The 18,113-nt window shown below is 40.6% G+C and overlaps 1 protein-coding gene across 4 annotated transcripts in view; it reads left to right on the top strand.

The window, feature by feature from the left end:
- Positions 1-18,113, top strand: part of mvb12ba (multivesicular body subunit 12Ba) — a 115,342-nt gene that overhangs the window by 89,809 nt on the left and 7,420 nt on the right. For 2 of the 4 annotated variants that reach the window (XM_034300936.2, XM_026922407.3), the window contains one exon: positions 6,567-7,255. The exons of 1 other annotated variant lie outside the window; for it this stretch is intronic. Coding sequence is in view for 2 of the 3 variants with exons in the window: in XM_026922407.3 (XP_026778208.1) it covers positions 6,567-6,653 (87 nt within the window). In the remaining variant the exon portion in view is untranslated. Of the gene's footprint in view, positions 1-3,108; positions 4,596-6,566; positions 7,256-18,113 lie in introns of those variants that run through there. One more of the 4 variants, XM_053230596.1, reaches the window with a different exon arrangement.

Here is an 18,113-nt window from a genome sequence, read left to right as displayed (position 1 = left end):
GTATATACATGTATGTAGTTGATCAGTTTTATATGCATTGCAGCATAGCGCACATTAGATGTCAGGACAAATGATCAAATACAGAGGTCATAAGAATATACGACATAACTAGCATTGAAGCTTTTTTGATGATCGCTCTCTTTCGCTGGACTGGGCATGTAGTTCGGATGAATGATACCGCATACCTAAGATGTGTTTCTACAGTCAGCTGGGACACGACGCTTGATCTGTCGGTGGCCAGTGTAAACGTTACAAAGATGTTCTGAAAGCAAATATGAAGGTGTGTGGCATGGCTCCAAAGGACCTTGAGAAGCTTGTGGCTGACCGATATTCATGGCGTTCAGTGTGCAAAAATTGCTTGCATATATTTGAGTCTAAACATGTGCGTACCCTTCAGGACAAATGTGTGCAACCTAAGAAGTAATTGGACAAACTAACATAATAAATATTAATATTTATATTAAGTGTATATTAATATTATATAATATTATTATATATTAATATTATCATACTAATATTTATATATTAGGATTATTTTTAATACGTGGATACAAAGCCTTTGCAGTCAATGACTCCCTGAAGTCTGGAACCCATGAACATCGCCAAATGATTCTTCCCTTGAGATGCTTTCCAGGCCTTTGCTGCAGCCGCCTTCAGTTGCTGCTTGTTTGTGGGTCTTTGTGTCTTCAGTAAGTGAAATGCATGCTCAGTTGGGTTGAGATCAGGTCACTGACTTGGCCCTTTAAGAACATTGCATTTCTTTGCCTTAAGAAGCCCTTTGGTTGCTTTTGCGGTACGTTTTATCCATCTGTATTGTGTCTGTGATCATTCACTTTAGTTGTCTTCCGCAGCCTTCCAGGCCTTTTGGTGCTGCTGAGCTTGCCAGTGCATTCCTTCTTTTAAAGAATGTACCAAATTGTTAATTTGGCCACTCCTAAAGGTTCTGCTATCTCTCTGATAGGTCTTTTTTGTTTCTTCAGCCTTCTTCACTTGCATCGACACCTTGTTGGCCATGAAACTGCTTATCAGTTAACTGTCCAATTTCTTTTGAGCCTGTGAAAATGAAGGGACTATGTAAAAAAAAAAAATGGCTGTAATTCCTAAATGGTTAATGCAAGACCCCTTGTTAAACCCCTTGAATTAAAGCCCCTTGAAATATATATATATTATATATATATATATACATATGGCAATATAGTGTGTGTATATATATATATATATATATATATATATATATATATATATATATATATATATATATATATATATACACACTATATTGGCAAAAGTTTTGGGATGTCTGCCTTTACATGCACATGAACTTTAATGTTGACCCACCCTTGGCAGCTATAACACCTTCGACTCTTCTGGGAAGGCTTTCCACAAGGTTTAGGAGTGTGTTTTTGGGAATTTTTGACCATCAGCGCATTTGTGAGGTCAGGCACTGATGTTGGACGAGAAGGCCTGGCTTGCAGTCTCTGCTCTAATTCATCCCAAAGGTGTTCTGTCGGGTTGAGGTCAGGACTCTGTGCAGGCCAGTCAAGTTCCTCCACACCAAACTCGCTCATCCATGTCTTTATGGACCTTGCTTTGTGCACTGGTGAGCGGTCATGTTGGAACAGGAAGAGGCCATCCCCATACTGTTCCCACAAAGTTGGGAGCATGAAATTGTCCAAAATGTCTTGGTATGCTGAAGCATTAAGAGTTCCTTTCACTGGAACTAAGGGGCCAAGCCTAACCCCTGAAAAACAACCCCACACCATAATCCCCCCTCCACCAAACTTTACACTTGGCACAATGCAGTCAGGCAAGTACCGTTCTCCTGGCAACCGCCAAACCCAGACTCGTCCATCGGATTGCCAGACAGAGAAGCATGATTCGTCACTCCAGAGAACATGTCTCAACTGCTCTAGAGTCCAGTGGCTTTACACCACTGCATCCGACGCTTTGGATTGCACTTGGTGATGTAAGGCTTGGATGCAGCTGCTCGGCCATGGAAACCCATTCCATGAAGCTCTCTACGCACTGTTCTTGAGCTAATCTGAAGGCCACACGAAGTTTGGAGGTCTGTAGCTATTGACTCTGCAGAAAGTTGGCCACTTCTGCGCACTGCGCGCCTCAGCATGCGCTGACCCTTATTTAGAATATTTAGTAGTGAGGAAATTTCACGAATGGACTTATTGCACAGGTGGCAACCTATCACAGTACCACGCTTGAATTCACTGAGCTCCTGAGAGCGACCTATTCTTTCACAAATGTTTGCAGAAGTAGTCTGCATGCCTAGGTACTTGATTTTATATACCTGTGGCTGTGGAAGTGATTGGAACACCTGAATTCAATGATTTGGAGGGGTGTCCCAATACTTTTGGCAATATAGTGTGTGTGTGTATATATATATATATATATATATATATATATATATATATATATATATATATATATATATACATACACACACACACACACACATACATTATTGTAAATTATTAAAATTGTCATTGTCCATATATATATATATATATATATATGGACAATGACAATTTTAATAATTTACAATAATGTGCGTGTGTATATATAGATCGGATTGAGATCTGGTGAATTTGGAGGCCACGTCTACACCTTGGACTCTTTGTCATGTTCCTCAAACCATTCCATGCAAATTCCAATCTTTGTGGATTCCAGTCTGGCCTTCTGATTCTTACTGCTCATGAGTGGTATGCAAAAAAGACCAGTCACATGTTCCAATAGTTTGATCACTTGAAAAAATGAGTGGATGATCACAGACACAGTACAGATGGATAAAACCTACCGCAAAAGCAACCCAAGGGCTTCTTAAGGCAAAGAAATGCAAAACAAAAGGTGCCATATTTTAAGTTGTTTATCTAGACATAAAAATGAGGAAATGAAAGCTGAAATTCTGATTTCATATTCATCTTTTGATCTCAAACCCAAATGTATTCAGTGTATAGCAGGGCGGGTGGGGGGCGGGGTATTGCCGTTCCAATACTTTCATGTGTGTGTGTGTGTGTGTGTGTGTGTGTGTGATATCAGCCATAACATTAAAACCACTGACAGGTGAAGTGAATAACATTGATTATCTCGTTACAGTGGCACGTGTCAAAGGGTGGGTTATATTACGCAGCAAGTGAACAGTCAGATCTCGAAGTAGATGTGTTGGAAGCAGGAAAAATGGTAAAGCATAAGGATCTGAGCAACTTTGACAAGGGCCAAATTGTAATGGCTAGACGACTGGGTCAGAGCATCTCCAAAATGGCAGGTCTTGTAATGTGTTCCCGTTATGCAGTGGTTACTACCTATCAAAAGTGGTCCAAGGAAGGACAACCAGTGAACCAGTGACAGGGTCATGGGCACCCAAGGCTCACTGTTACGCGTGGGGAGCGAAGGCTAGTATAAAATATTTATCCACAAAATATGTACTCATATACTTTCAATACATCTATAACATTGAGGCTCTCATCCTCAATGTTATAGATGTATTGAAAGTATATAGTGCAAAATTTATCATTAGACCCAGTATCTCTGTAAAAGGCTTGCTGACAAGAACTGTGTGCATGGGACAGGAACTGTGTGCATGAGAAACCGAGGCCCAAAAGTGACCTATATGACCTTACATATGCATGTGTAGCCTGCTAAGGTGGGAAAGCAGGAACAAGCTGAAAATTTAAGTGAGTAAGGTTTCCTTAAACAGTAACATAAGGATATGGGGTAATGATAAAAACAGGATACACATGTATGGGAACATGTGTCTTGTTAAAAAGAAGATGTGGATTTTTTTTTCATGTAAATGAAAAAGAACAATGCACTTCTGAAGAGCCAAGTAGCATTTTCTCTGCAGAGAACTTCTCGGCTTGATTCTTGAAAGTATCAATCTATTGGCCTCAACAACCTGCTCTCTGGAGTGATCTTTAGACAATCTTCGTTAATTGTTACAACACAAGCCCATCTCGTCCAATCCAGCAGAAGAGCTACTGTAGCATAACTTGCTGAAAAAGTTAATGCTGGCTGATAGAAAGATGTCAGTGGTGTCAGAACACGCAGTGCATCGCAGCTTGCTGCGTATGGGGTTGCATAGCTGCAGCTGCTGACCACCGCCGAAAGTGCCCACAATGAGCATCAGAAATTATCCTGCTGAAAGAAGATAGGCCATGCCAATGGCAATTTTGCCATTGCCATGAAGGGGCTTACTTGGTTTGCAACAATGTTTCGGTAGGTGGTAAGTGTCAAAATAACATCCACATAAATGCCAGGACCCAAGGTTTCCCAGCAGAATATTGCCCAGAGCATCACACTGCCTCTGCCGGTTTGCCTTCTTCCCTTAGTGCATCCTGGTACCATCTCTTCCCCAGGAAAGCGACGCACACACACTCGGCCATCCACATGATGTAGAAGAAATTGCTCTTCCATTGATGTAATATACATATACATATACACTGCTCAAAAAAATTAAAGGAACACTTTGAAAACACATCAGATCTCAATGGGGAAAAATATCATGCTGAATATATCTATACTGATATAGATTGATAGTTGGATGGACCGAAACATAATGTCCCAGAGGCGTTCTATATATAACTGTTGTTATATATATATATATATATATATATATATATATATATATATATATATATATATATATATATATATATATATACACTGCTCAAAAAAAAAAAAAATTATGCACAGACACACAGTGTATATATATACAAAATCAGTGGAACGAAAGGATGCCACATCGTTTGATGGAAATTAAAATTATCAACCTACAGAGGGTTGAATTCAAAGTCACCCCAAAAATCAAAGTGAAAAATGATGTAGCAGGCTAGTCCATTTTGCAGAAATTTCCTTGCAGCAACTCAAAATGGTACTCAGTAGTTTGTATTGCCCCCACGTGCTTGTATGCATGCCTGACAACGTCAGGGCATGCTCCTAATGAGACGACGGATGGTGTCCTAGGGTATTTCCTCCCAGATCTGGACCAGGGTATCACTGAGCTCCTGGACAGTCTGAGGTGCCACCTGGCGGCGTTGGATGGACCGAAACATAATGTCCCAGAGGCGTTCTATTGGATTTAGGGGGCCATTCAATGGTATCAATTCCGTCATCTTCCAGGAACTGCCGGCATACTCTCGCCACATGAGGCCGGGCATTGTCGTACACCAGGAGGAACCCAGGACCCACTGCACCAGCGTAGGTATCGGGATGAAATCCAATGGGTCCAAGGATTTCATCCCGATACCTAATGGCAGTCAGGGTGCCATTGTCTAGCCTGTAGAGGTCTGTGCGTCCCTCCATGGATATGCCTCCCCAGACCATCACTGACCCACCACCAAACTGGTCATGCTAAACGATGTTACAGGCAGCATAACGTTCTCCACAGCTTCTCCAGACCCTTTCATGTCTGTCACATGTGCTCAGAGTGAACCTGCTCTCATCTGTGAAAAGCACAGGGTACCAGTGCCGGACCTGCCAATTCTGGTGTTCACTGGCAAATGCCAATCGAGCTCCACGGTGCCGGGCAGTGAGAGGGCCCACTAGAGGACGTCGGGCCCTCAGGCCACCCTCATGAAGTCTGTTTCTGATTGTTTGGTCAGAGACCAAACACCAGTGGCCTGCTGGAGGTCATTTTGTAGGGCTCTGGCAGTGCTCATCCTGTTCCTCCTTGCACAAAGGAGCAGATTCCGGTCCTGCTGATGGGTTAAGGACCTTCTATGGCCCTGTCCAGCTCTCCTAGAGTAACTACCTGTCTCCTGGAATCTCCTCCATGCTCTTGAGACTGTACTGGGAGACACAGCAAACCCTCTGGCACGTATTGATGTGCCATCCTGGAGGAGTTGGACTGCCTGTGCAACCTCTGTAGGGTCCAGGTATCGCCTCACGCTACCAGTAGTGACACTGACCCTAGCCAAATGCAAAACTAGTGAAAAACAGTCAGAAAAGATGAGTAGGGAAAAAAATGTCAGTGGCCTCCACCTGTAAAACCATTCCTGTTTTGGGGGTCGTCTCATTGTTGCCCATCTAGTGCACCTGTTGTTAATTTCATTAACACCAAATGAAATATATATATATATATATATATATATATATATATATATATATATATAAAGTCAACTTTAAACATATTTACAGTAAAGTACTGTAATATCTTACATAGTATAAAATAAAATAACACCCAGTCCGGTACATTTGACATCTCTTGTGTCTATTATTATTATTATTATTATTATTATTATTATTATTGATAACAATAATAACAACAATAATAAACAAACTAATAATAAACGAAGCTATTTGCATTCAAGAAGCAGCTAGCTACTGCTTAAAAATGTATCATGTATGAGGGGAATGATACATTTATTGATTGTATAAATAAATAAATAAACAAACAAACAAACAAACCTTGCCATAACAGCACTCATAAGAATGTAGAAGGGAGAGGTGAATTATAAAATTGTAACATGACTAATATAGTTATCCTGATGAATTATTCTCTGTGTGTGTGTGTGTGTGTGTGTGTGTGTGTGTGTGTGTGTTTTCTCCTGTCCTAGTATGAGTATAGCTTTCGTACAGAGCACAGTGCAGCTGCCCGCCTGCCCCCCAGTCCTACCAGGACTTCTCTAGGTTCTGAGGCTTAAACCCATGGACAAAAGGAGCAGCAGGGGAGGAAAAGAATGCCATGGCCAGAGCAGAAAGTGATGCCTATTTTGTACCTTGACCTTAAAACATCCCCAGCATTATCCCTTCAGTATTTACTTGGGTTTATTTGTTAGTGGAAATTTTGACTTTACACTTGCCCAACATTTCTCGCTGACAGGAGTGGAGAAAAACATGCATAATCCTCCAATACCATGATCAAATCAAAACCACTATTGAAAAGGGATGACAAAAGAGGGAATCAGTTCTCAGAAATTGTATGACTATGTAGTCACTGTTATACAATGCATCACTATCTGTTCAATAAAATGTCTTATCCTCAACTAGAGTTAACTGTTGTGTTAAAAAGTTTTAGCATGGACACTCTCAATTAAGATCTTTTGAGTTAGGTTGTTCAAAAAAGCAGAAAAAATGTAAATGAATGAAATGGGAGGAGTTATTGTATTTTTTGTTGTTGTTGCAAGACTGACTGCCTAACTAGCATAGTTTATCTTTTCTCAGATCATGTATAATCAGAGTTCTGTGTTCGCCATTGAAAACCTAGCCCAATTTACTGTACAATAAATGCACTTGTGTGAGTTTGTCTCTGTGTATGTTTGTGTGTGATTTTTGTTTTGGGGGGATTGGCCACACCACTCAGCTGTTACTGTGCCTTACCTATGGTGGAGAGCAAAAAACAACCTATAAACATTTTGTGTACTAGCTCCACATTTTAATATTGGAGTATGCTTTTTACATGCATGAGCACCGGTGTACATGGTTCCATGTTTGTCTGCTTGCTGCCTTCTTTCTCTTTTTTTTCTTGCTCTCTCTTGCTCTCTGCCTCATTGATGGACCAGAAGTCAGTCTTCATTATCGCTGGGCCAGTACATCATGGAGATGCCTCCGGAATTGGAGGAGCCTCGTCTTTAAATCGAGCATGGCGCCAATGGCTAGCCGACCCACAAGCTTTTTCTTTCTCTGTTGCATTACTGTCTGTTTCTCTCAGAAAATCAATGCTTGTATTTTGTGCTTTGCTGAGCTTCTGGGTTAACTGCTTTCAGATATTTGTTCTAGTCTTGCTATTGTCAGTCATATTTGTATTCTTTGTTTCTACTGCTCCACTCTGCTGCCATATTGCATGATGCAAATCTAGGGAGGATGGATAGGTCAGCAGGTGCATGCACATACATAGCCCTCACATGGTTACCTCTATCTCCATCGCAGAATAGAGTAGTAGTGTTATTTCTTCTTGGCAGTTCAGATCAGAGATTAAAATACTGAAAAAGGATTTAGAATTTTTTCTTTTGTTCTTTTCTTTGGTACCATCTAAAGGCTGCATATACAAATTTTTCACTTGATAAATTTGCTTTTCAGTACAAGGTGTATTCTATACACCTTGTGTTTGTGTGTTGTTTGTGTGTATGTGTAAAATAAAAGTTTGAAGTGTACTCAATTCCTTAGCCTCTTCATTCTCCACCTACCCAGCTTTACTGCTGGACTGGTCTCAGCATCTCTCAAGGTAAAAGAAAGGCTTTTCTCTGCACCTAGATGGTGGAATGAACTTCCCCTAGATGTCCAAACAGCTGAGTCACTGGCTGTGTTCAAACAACAACTAAAGACCTCTCTCATCATGGAGTACTTAAATTAGCACATTATTTTAAAAAAAAAAATCTTATGTTGTCTGTGGTTTTTTACACTATATTACAGATTTAACCCAACAGAGTTTTTTAGACTTATGGTTCTCTTCTGTAGTCTGTTACCTAGTGAACCAGTATCAGGATGTATTTATTGATGGAGACTTTAAAGCACTTCTGTAAGTCGCTCTGGAGAAGGGAGTCTGCCAAATGCCATATATGCAACAGCACATCAATGCTGAAAAAGGAAAACTTGCACTTTGCAACTGACTTTTTTATTTTCCATTTAATCAACATATAGAAGTTATAGAAATGAAATGATTTATCATTTCAGGAAGGGTGCATGTTAAAAAAGCATACCACATCATCTGTCAAACATGTGGAGGTAGTGGCATGGGCCTGTATGACTGCCAATGGAACTGGGTCACTGGTGTGGGTTGATTGTGATTGCTGATAGGAATAGCAAGATGAATAGCAGTGTCACCCAGATGAGGATAGGTTCCCCTTTTGAGTCTGGTTATTCTCAAGGTTTCTTCCTCTTGTCAGCTCAGGGTGATTTTCCTTGCCACTGTCTCCCCTGGCTTGCTCATTAGGGATAAATTTAAATTTTATATCTGGATTTCTGTAAAGCTGCTTTGTGACAATGTCCATTGTTAAAAGGACTATATAAATAAAATTTAATTGAACTGAATTATAAAGCTGAATACATAAGTATATAAGTGACTTTCAACATTTTAACTATACATTTTAACTAAAATGATGTTTGAAAGCGGATACATTAACTTGATACACTGGTCAGATATTTACATAATAGAATTAGTACATGCATTTAACCTTCTCCTGTGCCTATTTCCATCACTCAATATTAGAGGATTAAGTCCTACAGTTTTGTAGGAGCTACAGTTCTACACCAACATTAAATTTATAATCTCCTACTATCAGGTCCATAAGTATTTGGACAGTGGCACAATTTTCGTAATTTTTCCTCTGTCCAAAGAGTGAAGGAGGGCATCATTAGGCTAAAAAAATAAAACTGACCTATCAGAGAGATAGCAGAAACTTTAGGAGTGGCGAAATCAACAATTTGGTACATTCTTAAAAAGAAGGAATGCACGGGCGAGCTCAGCAACACCAAAAGGCCTGGAAGACCGCAGAAGGCAACTAAAAAGTGGATGATCACAGAATTCTTTCCTTGGTGATGAACAACCCCTTCACAACATCTAGCCCAGCCAAGTCAAGAACACTCTGGAGGAGGTAGGCGTATCATTGTCAAAGAGACAACTCCATGAATGTAAATACAGACAGTTTACCTCAAGATGTCACCACTGGTAACACTCAAGAACAGAAAGGCCAGATTAGACTTGCTAAAAAACATCTACAAAAAGCCTGCCCAGTTCTGGAACAAAATTAACTTGTACCAGAATGATGGGAAGAGAAGAGTATGGAAAAGGAAAGGAAGGGTGCATGTTAAAAAAGCATACCACATCATCTGTCAAACATGTGGAGGTAGTGGCATGGGCCTGTATGACTGCCAATGGAACTGGGTCACTGGTGTGGGTTGATTGTGATTGCTGATAGGAATAGCAAGATGAATTCTGAGGTGTATAGAGCTATACTTTCTGCTCAGATTCAGTAAAATGCTGGAAAACTGATAGGATGGCACTTCACAGTACAAATGTATCATGACCCAAAATGTACAGAGAAAGCAATTCAAGAGCTTCTTAAGGCAAAGAAATTAAATATTTCCAAAGAGTGGACATTATTAGCCAAGGAGACCTGTAGGAGTAAAATATCAAGTAAAAAAATTATCTTAGTCTCCTGTGACCAAGGACGGACATAGGTGCAGCCAAAGGTTAAATCCGTGTTTTAATTTTATGAAATATCTGACACTGAAATATTACACTTGTGGCCATAACTTCAAGATTTTTCTTTGGCAACAGATAATAACTGTTGATTATCAGACTCCAAAGAATAATCTTCTAATTATGGCCAGTGTTCCAATTGTATTTACTCTAAAACAGTTTCATGCATAGCTTTCATCATAAAACGATGTTCCTACATCAGAGGCTTTTATATTACCTTAATAAATAAACAATTGTTCTGTTAGCTCAGAGGTTTCTATTGATGTGCAAGCCTAGGCCTTTCCTATTTACTTGTCATGGGTTTTATTTAAACTTACAAGTATTAGCCTTTTATATTAGCTTGTCAGAGGTCACTTTTAATTTGTCTAACGTACTAAAACTTTAGCTAGAAAACTATTTCTTATAACCATATAAATCATACAAGTCATGCACTTTTAATGCACCATACTTTCCTGGGGAAGAACTGCTGCGTATTTAGAGAGTAATAAATAGGTTTTTGTACAAAACACAAATGCACAATGTACAGAAAGTAGAAACAAAAAGAACTTACAGAGTCGCAGGCATAGGACGCTTGATGGAAAAGCATCTCACTGATGGTAAAGTCTTCCATTGTACAATGCATACATTTTTATACCCCTGAGCCGCTTTGAAGTGTATCATGAACAGAGTACCAAATGGAAGACGCAATGTATTTTATGGCAGGATGAACACCCAGCTGGGTAGTATGGTGGAAATTCACCTGTAAAATGAGAAATCACTACCAACACTTGAATGTGCTCAAGGAAATATTTATTTCATCAGCAACTGCTCATGAGCCTGTACCTTACTTCTACGAGGGACTTCGGACTGCACTACATCAATGTCCAAATACTTCCAGACCTGACTGTATAGTCAGGTCTGGAAGTATTTGGACATTGATGTAGTTTTTGTGATTTTGCCTTTATACACCACCACAATGGATTTGAAATAAAACAATCAAGATGTGAGCGAAGTGTAGAATTTCAGCTTTATTTTAAGAGGTTTGTGCATTTACCATTTAGGAATTACAGCCATTTTAAGGTCTGGAGTTGATATCAACTGTGTATATATATATATATATATATATATATATATATATATATATATATATATATATATATATATATATATAGCCTATATATATATATATATATATATATACACATACATATGTAGAGAGAAAGAAAGAGAGACATAAATGAATTATTCGTAATACAGACAACAAAGAGATGAAAGTACATGACTGGTTACAAAAAGTCTATTAACATAGCTCCTCCTTCTTGTTTGTCATATGAAACAGGCTATTCTTCAACATAGTTCTCCTTCTAAATCCCATAATAACTAACCCCTAACTCACTTAACTAACCCCTAACTAGTCCCCACTCAAAAAAAAACCTGTAATGTTCTCTGTTTGATAGAGGCTCGCTTTGCTTGCCGCTTGATAAAAGTGTCTGTTAAATGAATAAATGTAATGTAAATAATAGTTATTTTTCTCTCTTACCTATCTACCAGAAAAAAAGGAAGCTTCAAGGGTTAAAGATTCTTTTATTGCTCATATCTCTGCTATAAGATAAGAGTATAAAGTCTGTTGCCGGACGAACTAACACACACACACATCCATGAGAACTAGTGTTTCTTCTCATGCGAGCATAAAACAACATATTTGTTAAGATATAGAAGTTTATAAAAATCACCACATTTCCTCCCTTTGGACATATATGTTCAAATCTACCCCCTAATTGGAAATTTGGGGCATATACAAATTTTAAAACACTTAATGATTACATGTAATTCAACTGAAGTTACAAACAGAAAATGTCCAAACAATATATGTAAAAGTCTACTGAAAGGAAATGAAAAATTTCTTTAAACTTGGGTCTACCCTTTGCTCACTCCCATTTTCTGAGCCACCCTTACTTTCCGGACCCTCGTCAGCCTCTCTAGGTGATTCTGTTGCCTCTGCCAGAGTTAGAGGCACGCCTGGTGTGAAGCCTGGTGGAGTTACTTTCTGGCAGGGAGAGCAATGGATCCAAATCTCTCTCTCTCAACAACACAAATGGCCATGGGGGTCTTCAGCAGAACTCTCCACGGTCCACACCACTTCAGCCTATACCAAACCTTCCACTGGTAATCTTTCACTATCAACTAATTACTTAGCTTTAAGCTGTGTAGGAACCCCTCGAGTGGTGTAAGAAGAGTGTCTTTTACCTGTGAACGCACAGACTCAACAGTTTTGCCCAGCTTAGTCATGTATTTTAGCAACTGATCATCAGTTTGCTGGAGGGATCCTTCCAACTGAATGGGAGAGAAGCAGATAGCTGCAAGGGGAGTCCAGTCAGCACTGCCAGTGGACTTAGACCTGTTTGTCTACTGGTCTGCCCTGTACTAATACACATGAGTAGGGAGGGCCTGTACCCAATTGAGGCAAATTTTAGTTTCACTGTCTGGTTTAAACCCCAGCAGACTAGGGGTGGTAAGCACAATATTGTTTCCTATCAAAATGTAACTTATTAAATTTAACTTGGCAGAAATGGATTTAGGAAGGAGAACAGCATCCAGTCGATTCATGATCAGAATTTGGTGTGTGATAGATTTGCCAGAGGAAGTAATAAAACCTCTGAGTTTGTAAAAAAAAAACAGCAGAATCCTACAATGTTCTAAATTAATAATTACTCTCTGTAAACATGGTCAATGTCTTATTCTCAGCTAAGACTTATTAACTCTCATCTTAGTGAATTCAGGTGTTTCAATCAGACTCATTCCCACAGGCGTATAAAATCAAGCACTAAGCCATGCAGTCTGCATTTACATTTGTGAAAAAAAATGGGTCGTTCTGAAGAGCTCAGTGAATTCAAGAATGGTACTGTGATAGGATGCCACCTTTGCAATAAGTCAGTTCATGAAATTTCATCCCTGCTAGATATTCCACGGTCAACTGTAAGTGGTATTACTGGAATGTGGAAACTTGTAGGAAGAGCAGCAACTCAGCCACGAAGCAGAAGACCACATAAAGTCACAGAGTGGGGTCACCGAGTGCTGAGGCACATGGTGCATAAAAGTCACCAACGCTCTCCATAGCTGAAGAGTTAAAAACTTACATTGGCATTAATATCAGCACAAAAACTGGGTGGTGAGAGCTTCATGGAATGGGTTTCCATGGCCAAGCAGCAGCATGCAACCCTTACATCACCAAGTCTGGGTTTGGCAGATGCCAGGAGAAAGTTACCTGCCTGATTGCATTGTGCCAATTGTGTTTGGTGGAGGAGGGATAATAGTATGGGGCTGTTTTTCAGGGAGGGATAATAGTATGGGGCTGTTTTTCCCTTACTTCCACTGAAGCGAAATGTTAATGATTCAGCATACCAAGACATTTTGGACAATGCTATGTTTCCAACTTTGGGGGAACAGTTTGGGAACACAAGGCCCTTTTCTATTCCAGCATGACTGTGCCCCAGTGCACAAAGCAAGGTCCATAAAGACATGGTTGGATGAGTTTGGTGTGGAAGAAATTGACTGGCCTTCACTGGACCTCAACCCCACTGAACACCTTTGGGATGAACTGGAACGGAGATTGCAAGCCAGGCCTTCTCGACCAACATCAGTGCCTGACCTCACAAATGCTCTATGGGCAAAAATTCCCACAGAAACACCTGCCCAGATGAGTGGAAGCTGTTATAGCTTCAAAGGGGGGACCAAATCCATATTAATGTCTATGTATTTAGAATGCGATGTCATCAAAGTCCCTGTTGGTGTAATGGTCAGGTGTCCCAAAACTTTTGTCCATTTAGTGTACATGCTCTAGTAAGAACGAACAATTCAGTGGCCTGAGCTACAAGTGAAGCAGGCAATTTGTGACTTACAATAACTGAATGTTGATCACACACTGCATATCCAGATGAAAGTGAACCATCAGAGAGTCTCAAACTGGAACCATGAACAAAAGAAATGCCATCAGCATTAAGATGCGGTATGTCAGTCAGGTCTGGTCGTGGTTTAGAAATAATATCAAAAACCGCCAGTCAGTCATGTGGGACCCCGTTGTCTGCAGTAGGAAGAACGGTGGCAGGATTCAATGTGGTACAGCGGGGAATAGTAATGTTCAGCAGTGAGAATAAAAATGTTCTGGATGGTTAACAAACGAGCATATTTCAAGCGCTGATCGAAATGTTTGGAATTTTGTGTACATCATGTGGGACATGGTGTGGCAACTAAGTCAGAGGTGCAAAGAAAAGCCTCTGTGGCTGCAGCCAGCGAGTGCATACAAGTTGGTTGGCCATGCATTACAGGATCAAGACGTTTGGAATAATAAGCCACGTGTTTCCATTTTTCACCATAAGACTGAGTCAAAACACCAGACATGAAATCATTTTTTTTTTCATGTACATACAAACTGTATGTACATGAAATGTACATGTATGTTGTGGTTGGGAGTGCCTAGGCAAGGAACACTAGGGATAGCAGATTTTAATCGTTCAAAAGCAATTTCGGCCTCCTCTGTCCATATGACAGGTTCATTCAAGTCGATAGGGAGTTTGTGAGCTAGGTCAGAGAGAGGGTGTGACATTTCAGCATAATCAGAGATCCATGCACGGCAGTGACACCGAGAAGAGACACGACCTGCTTTTTTGACCTGGTTTTGAGAGAGCAGAGATAGAAGAAATTCTCTCTGGATCAATTTTATGGCCCTCATTTTAAATAATGTGCCCTAATGTGTTTCTTACAAAGCCCCGCAGTTATGGAACAGCCTTCAAATTAGTGTTCGGGACTCAAATACAGTCTCAGTGTTTAAGTCTAATCTCAAAATGTATTTGTTTAGTCAAGCCTTTTGTGAATAGTTTTTACTTAGGTAAAGAAGCAGACTTGGAGGGTTCACAGGCATAGAGTGTTGTGGTGGACTGGGATGTTTGGATGCTGTCGCCTCCCCACTCTCACGCGCTCACTCAGGTTTGTTGACGGTGGAGTGGCTGGCTGCTTTATGTCCCAGGGAGCCCTCATGTCTGTGTTACCTTCTGGGTCTCCCTTTTAGTTATGTTGTCATAGCTAGTTTTGCCAGAGTCTCCTCCTTGTCCTTAACCATTACGGGACAAAAAGCATACCTAACAATCTCTCCCTCACGCTACACATGAGGATAGGATAGGTCCTGAGATACCAGTGATCCTGACCCCTTCTGCTCTCCAGACCTGCCTGATCCATCCTGATGCCCTACTTCTGGTTGGAGTTCTCAATGGTTGGAGATCGCTTGCTGCTGCTGGCCTGAAGATCATTGCTGGGGATGGTGCCGTTTGGGGAACGTGGAGATGGCTTTGCACTGCGGTTCATATGGACATGTGATGGCTTGGGACTGCGACTGCTGTGGTGGCTTTGGAGCTGCAGTTGCCACGAGCAGTTTTGCACTCAGGTCTCCATCAGTGGACAGTGGATAGGTCCATGTAGTACACAATTACAGAAGGGATTTATTTATAATTGCACTATCTGTTGTCACCCAGATGAGGATGGCTTCCCTTTTGAGTCTCGTTCCTCTCAAGGTTTCTTCTTCATATCATCTCAGGGAGTTTATTAAGGATAATATTAGGGATTCATACATTTGCAATTTATATCCTGAATGTAATTATTTCTCTAAAGCTGCTTTATGACAATGTCCACTGTTAAAAGCGCTATACAAAAGCTCTAAAATTGAAATTAAAAGCGCAAAAATTGAATTGAATACTTCACAGACTTCTATCAGCTGTAGTTTGACATGTGCACGTTTATTTTTCATGCAGCCAAATCAAAAGTGTCTGTAGACCAGGAAAAGGCAAAGGAATCGTTTGTTGTTAATGACGCATCAGTTTCCACACACACGCATCCTGTCTAGAGTGGACAGCTGCAGTGTTTAAAAAATTAGAAACGCAATTTGTTTGTAGAGATGGTGAGAAACTGAAGGCACCCTTCGGTATCCAGTACCTACATTATAGAATTCACATTTCATCCAACTTCCTTCCAACTACCTCCCTTTTTTGCCATTGCCAGGTGAGGAACACTCTTCTCAACCCTAAACAGAGTTTGCTTCTCGCTGTTGAGTTGTACGGACACGCCAGTAAACTGATCATTCTGAAATATATGACCAGTAGTCAAACTTTCATTAGAGGGCAGCTCCCATCCCTCTGTGTTTACCCTGGAATATAAAGACTGGTAAAAAACACAGTCTGTGACATTCCATGAGTAAAAACATGTCACATGTTTTCCCGCTAATCTGGTTTGTTTTGCGAGAAAAGGCCAATTGTTAGCCTACAGATTTGTAGTCAGTCATCCTGACAGGAAATCTGGATGTTAAATCTGGTCAAAAAATCTGCCCATTAAATTAACTGGATAGCATTCAGAAACTAAAATCTGTGAGCAACAAATTTATCCCCTTATTTAGTACTTAGTGGTTGACTGAAACGTTCTACTACAGGGAGGCCCGAAGCACCAACAGTAATAATGGAGTCAGAACTGAGCTTAATGTCAGAGAGAGGACCTTCTGACAGAACAGAACATGTAGTTCCTGTGTCAATGAGGAAAGGGAATGTTTTGCCTTGAATGGTCAGTTGAACAAGGGGATCAGATCTTGGATTAAAGGCTAAGTGTAAATTTTGATTATTATAGTCTGCTCCTCCACCTCATCTAATTTTTGTTGAGGGGCTGTCACTGAGAATTTTGGGGCTTGGTTCTCTGTTTGTTCTGAACGCATAAAGTGGCCTAGCTGACCACAGTGATAACAAGCACCTCCTACCTTGACCTTGAACTCAACCTTTATCACCTCCACGACCTCTTCCCTGTCCTCCTCAATGCCCACCAGTTCCTTTGCTTTTGTTTTGGCCTTCTTGATAAAACTGAAGTTGTGCCATCTGAAGAGAGTTCAGAGTCTTCATCTGCTTATCTCTCCAGATTATTTCAGCGTGTAGCAAGTGATCGATAATTTCAGTATGGTCCTTGTTCTGCCAGCCGATCCAAGTATTCTTTGCCTCAGCGTTTTTTCCTCTAGTCCTTGTGCCAGAACTTATCTCACATACTGTGCTTTGTCCTCAGCATTCACCTGATCAGTGTAGTCATTAACTGCTTGGACTATGTGTTAACATAATCCATGACTGACTCACCAGGTTTCTGTCCGCAGTTGTTCACTTTATCCCAGTCTCTTGTCACTGGAAATGTGTCTTTGATGCACTGCATAAAATGGTTCCAGTTCGTGGGACAATGGTCAGGGTGACGTTCAGCATGTGGGCTCCACGGATGAGTCACGTCTCCTGCAGCTTTTCCCACTTAATTCCAAAATTTGGGCCATAACTTTAGTCCACTCTTGATTTGTTAGCTTGACCATGTCATCCAGAGATTACAGGTCCTTGACACACTGATCAGCATTCACTCTTGGACTTGTGATGTCTTTGACCATTGAACCAATTCAGCCAGTTCAACGGGATGATACACAGACAGGGTGTCTCCATGTGCTCCTCTGTTACCGTGATCCTGTTCCACCCGAGGATTAGGGAACTGGATCAGAGGCATTTGGTGTGACATCCATGGTGCTTCTTCTGTTTGGAACGGATTTGTTGATGATCTGAGACATCTTTCATGTCTCCCTCTGCTGGTTTTGGCTTCTTGTCCTTTGTTATTGGAAGGTCTTCTCGCTGAGCAAGCACTATTCTTCAATCTTTACTTCACTTTCAGGTGGCGCAGAAGGTTCAGCTCTGGGCGCAGATGCAGAAACAGCTGGGTAAGGAGGATGAGGCACCTGTGAAGACAAAGTCAGACTTACTGCAGCATCAAAGTTATCTCTTTTTGATTTATAGTAAATCCCTTCATCTTGTCTCTTTTTTCTTCCTTCACTAATATCCTGTCTACTAGGTCCTCTAACCTAGTAACACTCAGGGTGCCTTTTTCTGGAAACTTCCCTTTAGATATCTTGTACCATAATTTAACTTGATTGTGG

The sequence above is a fragment of the Pangasianodon hypophthalmus genome, chromosome 27, assembly GCF_027358585.1.
Source record: "Pangasianodon hypophthalmus isolate fPanHyp1 chromosome 27, fPanHyp1.pri, whole genome shotgun sequence".
Classification (NCBI taxonomy): domain Eukaryota; kingdom Metazoa; phylum Chordata; class Actinopteri; order Siluriformes; family Pangasiidae; genus Pangasianodon; species Pangasianodon hypophthalmus.
This window is presented reverse-complemented; position numbering and strand designations above follow the sequence as displayed.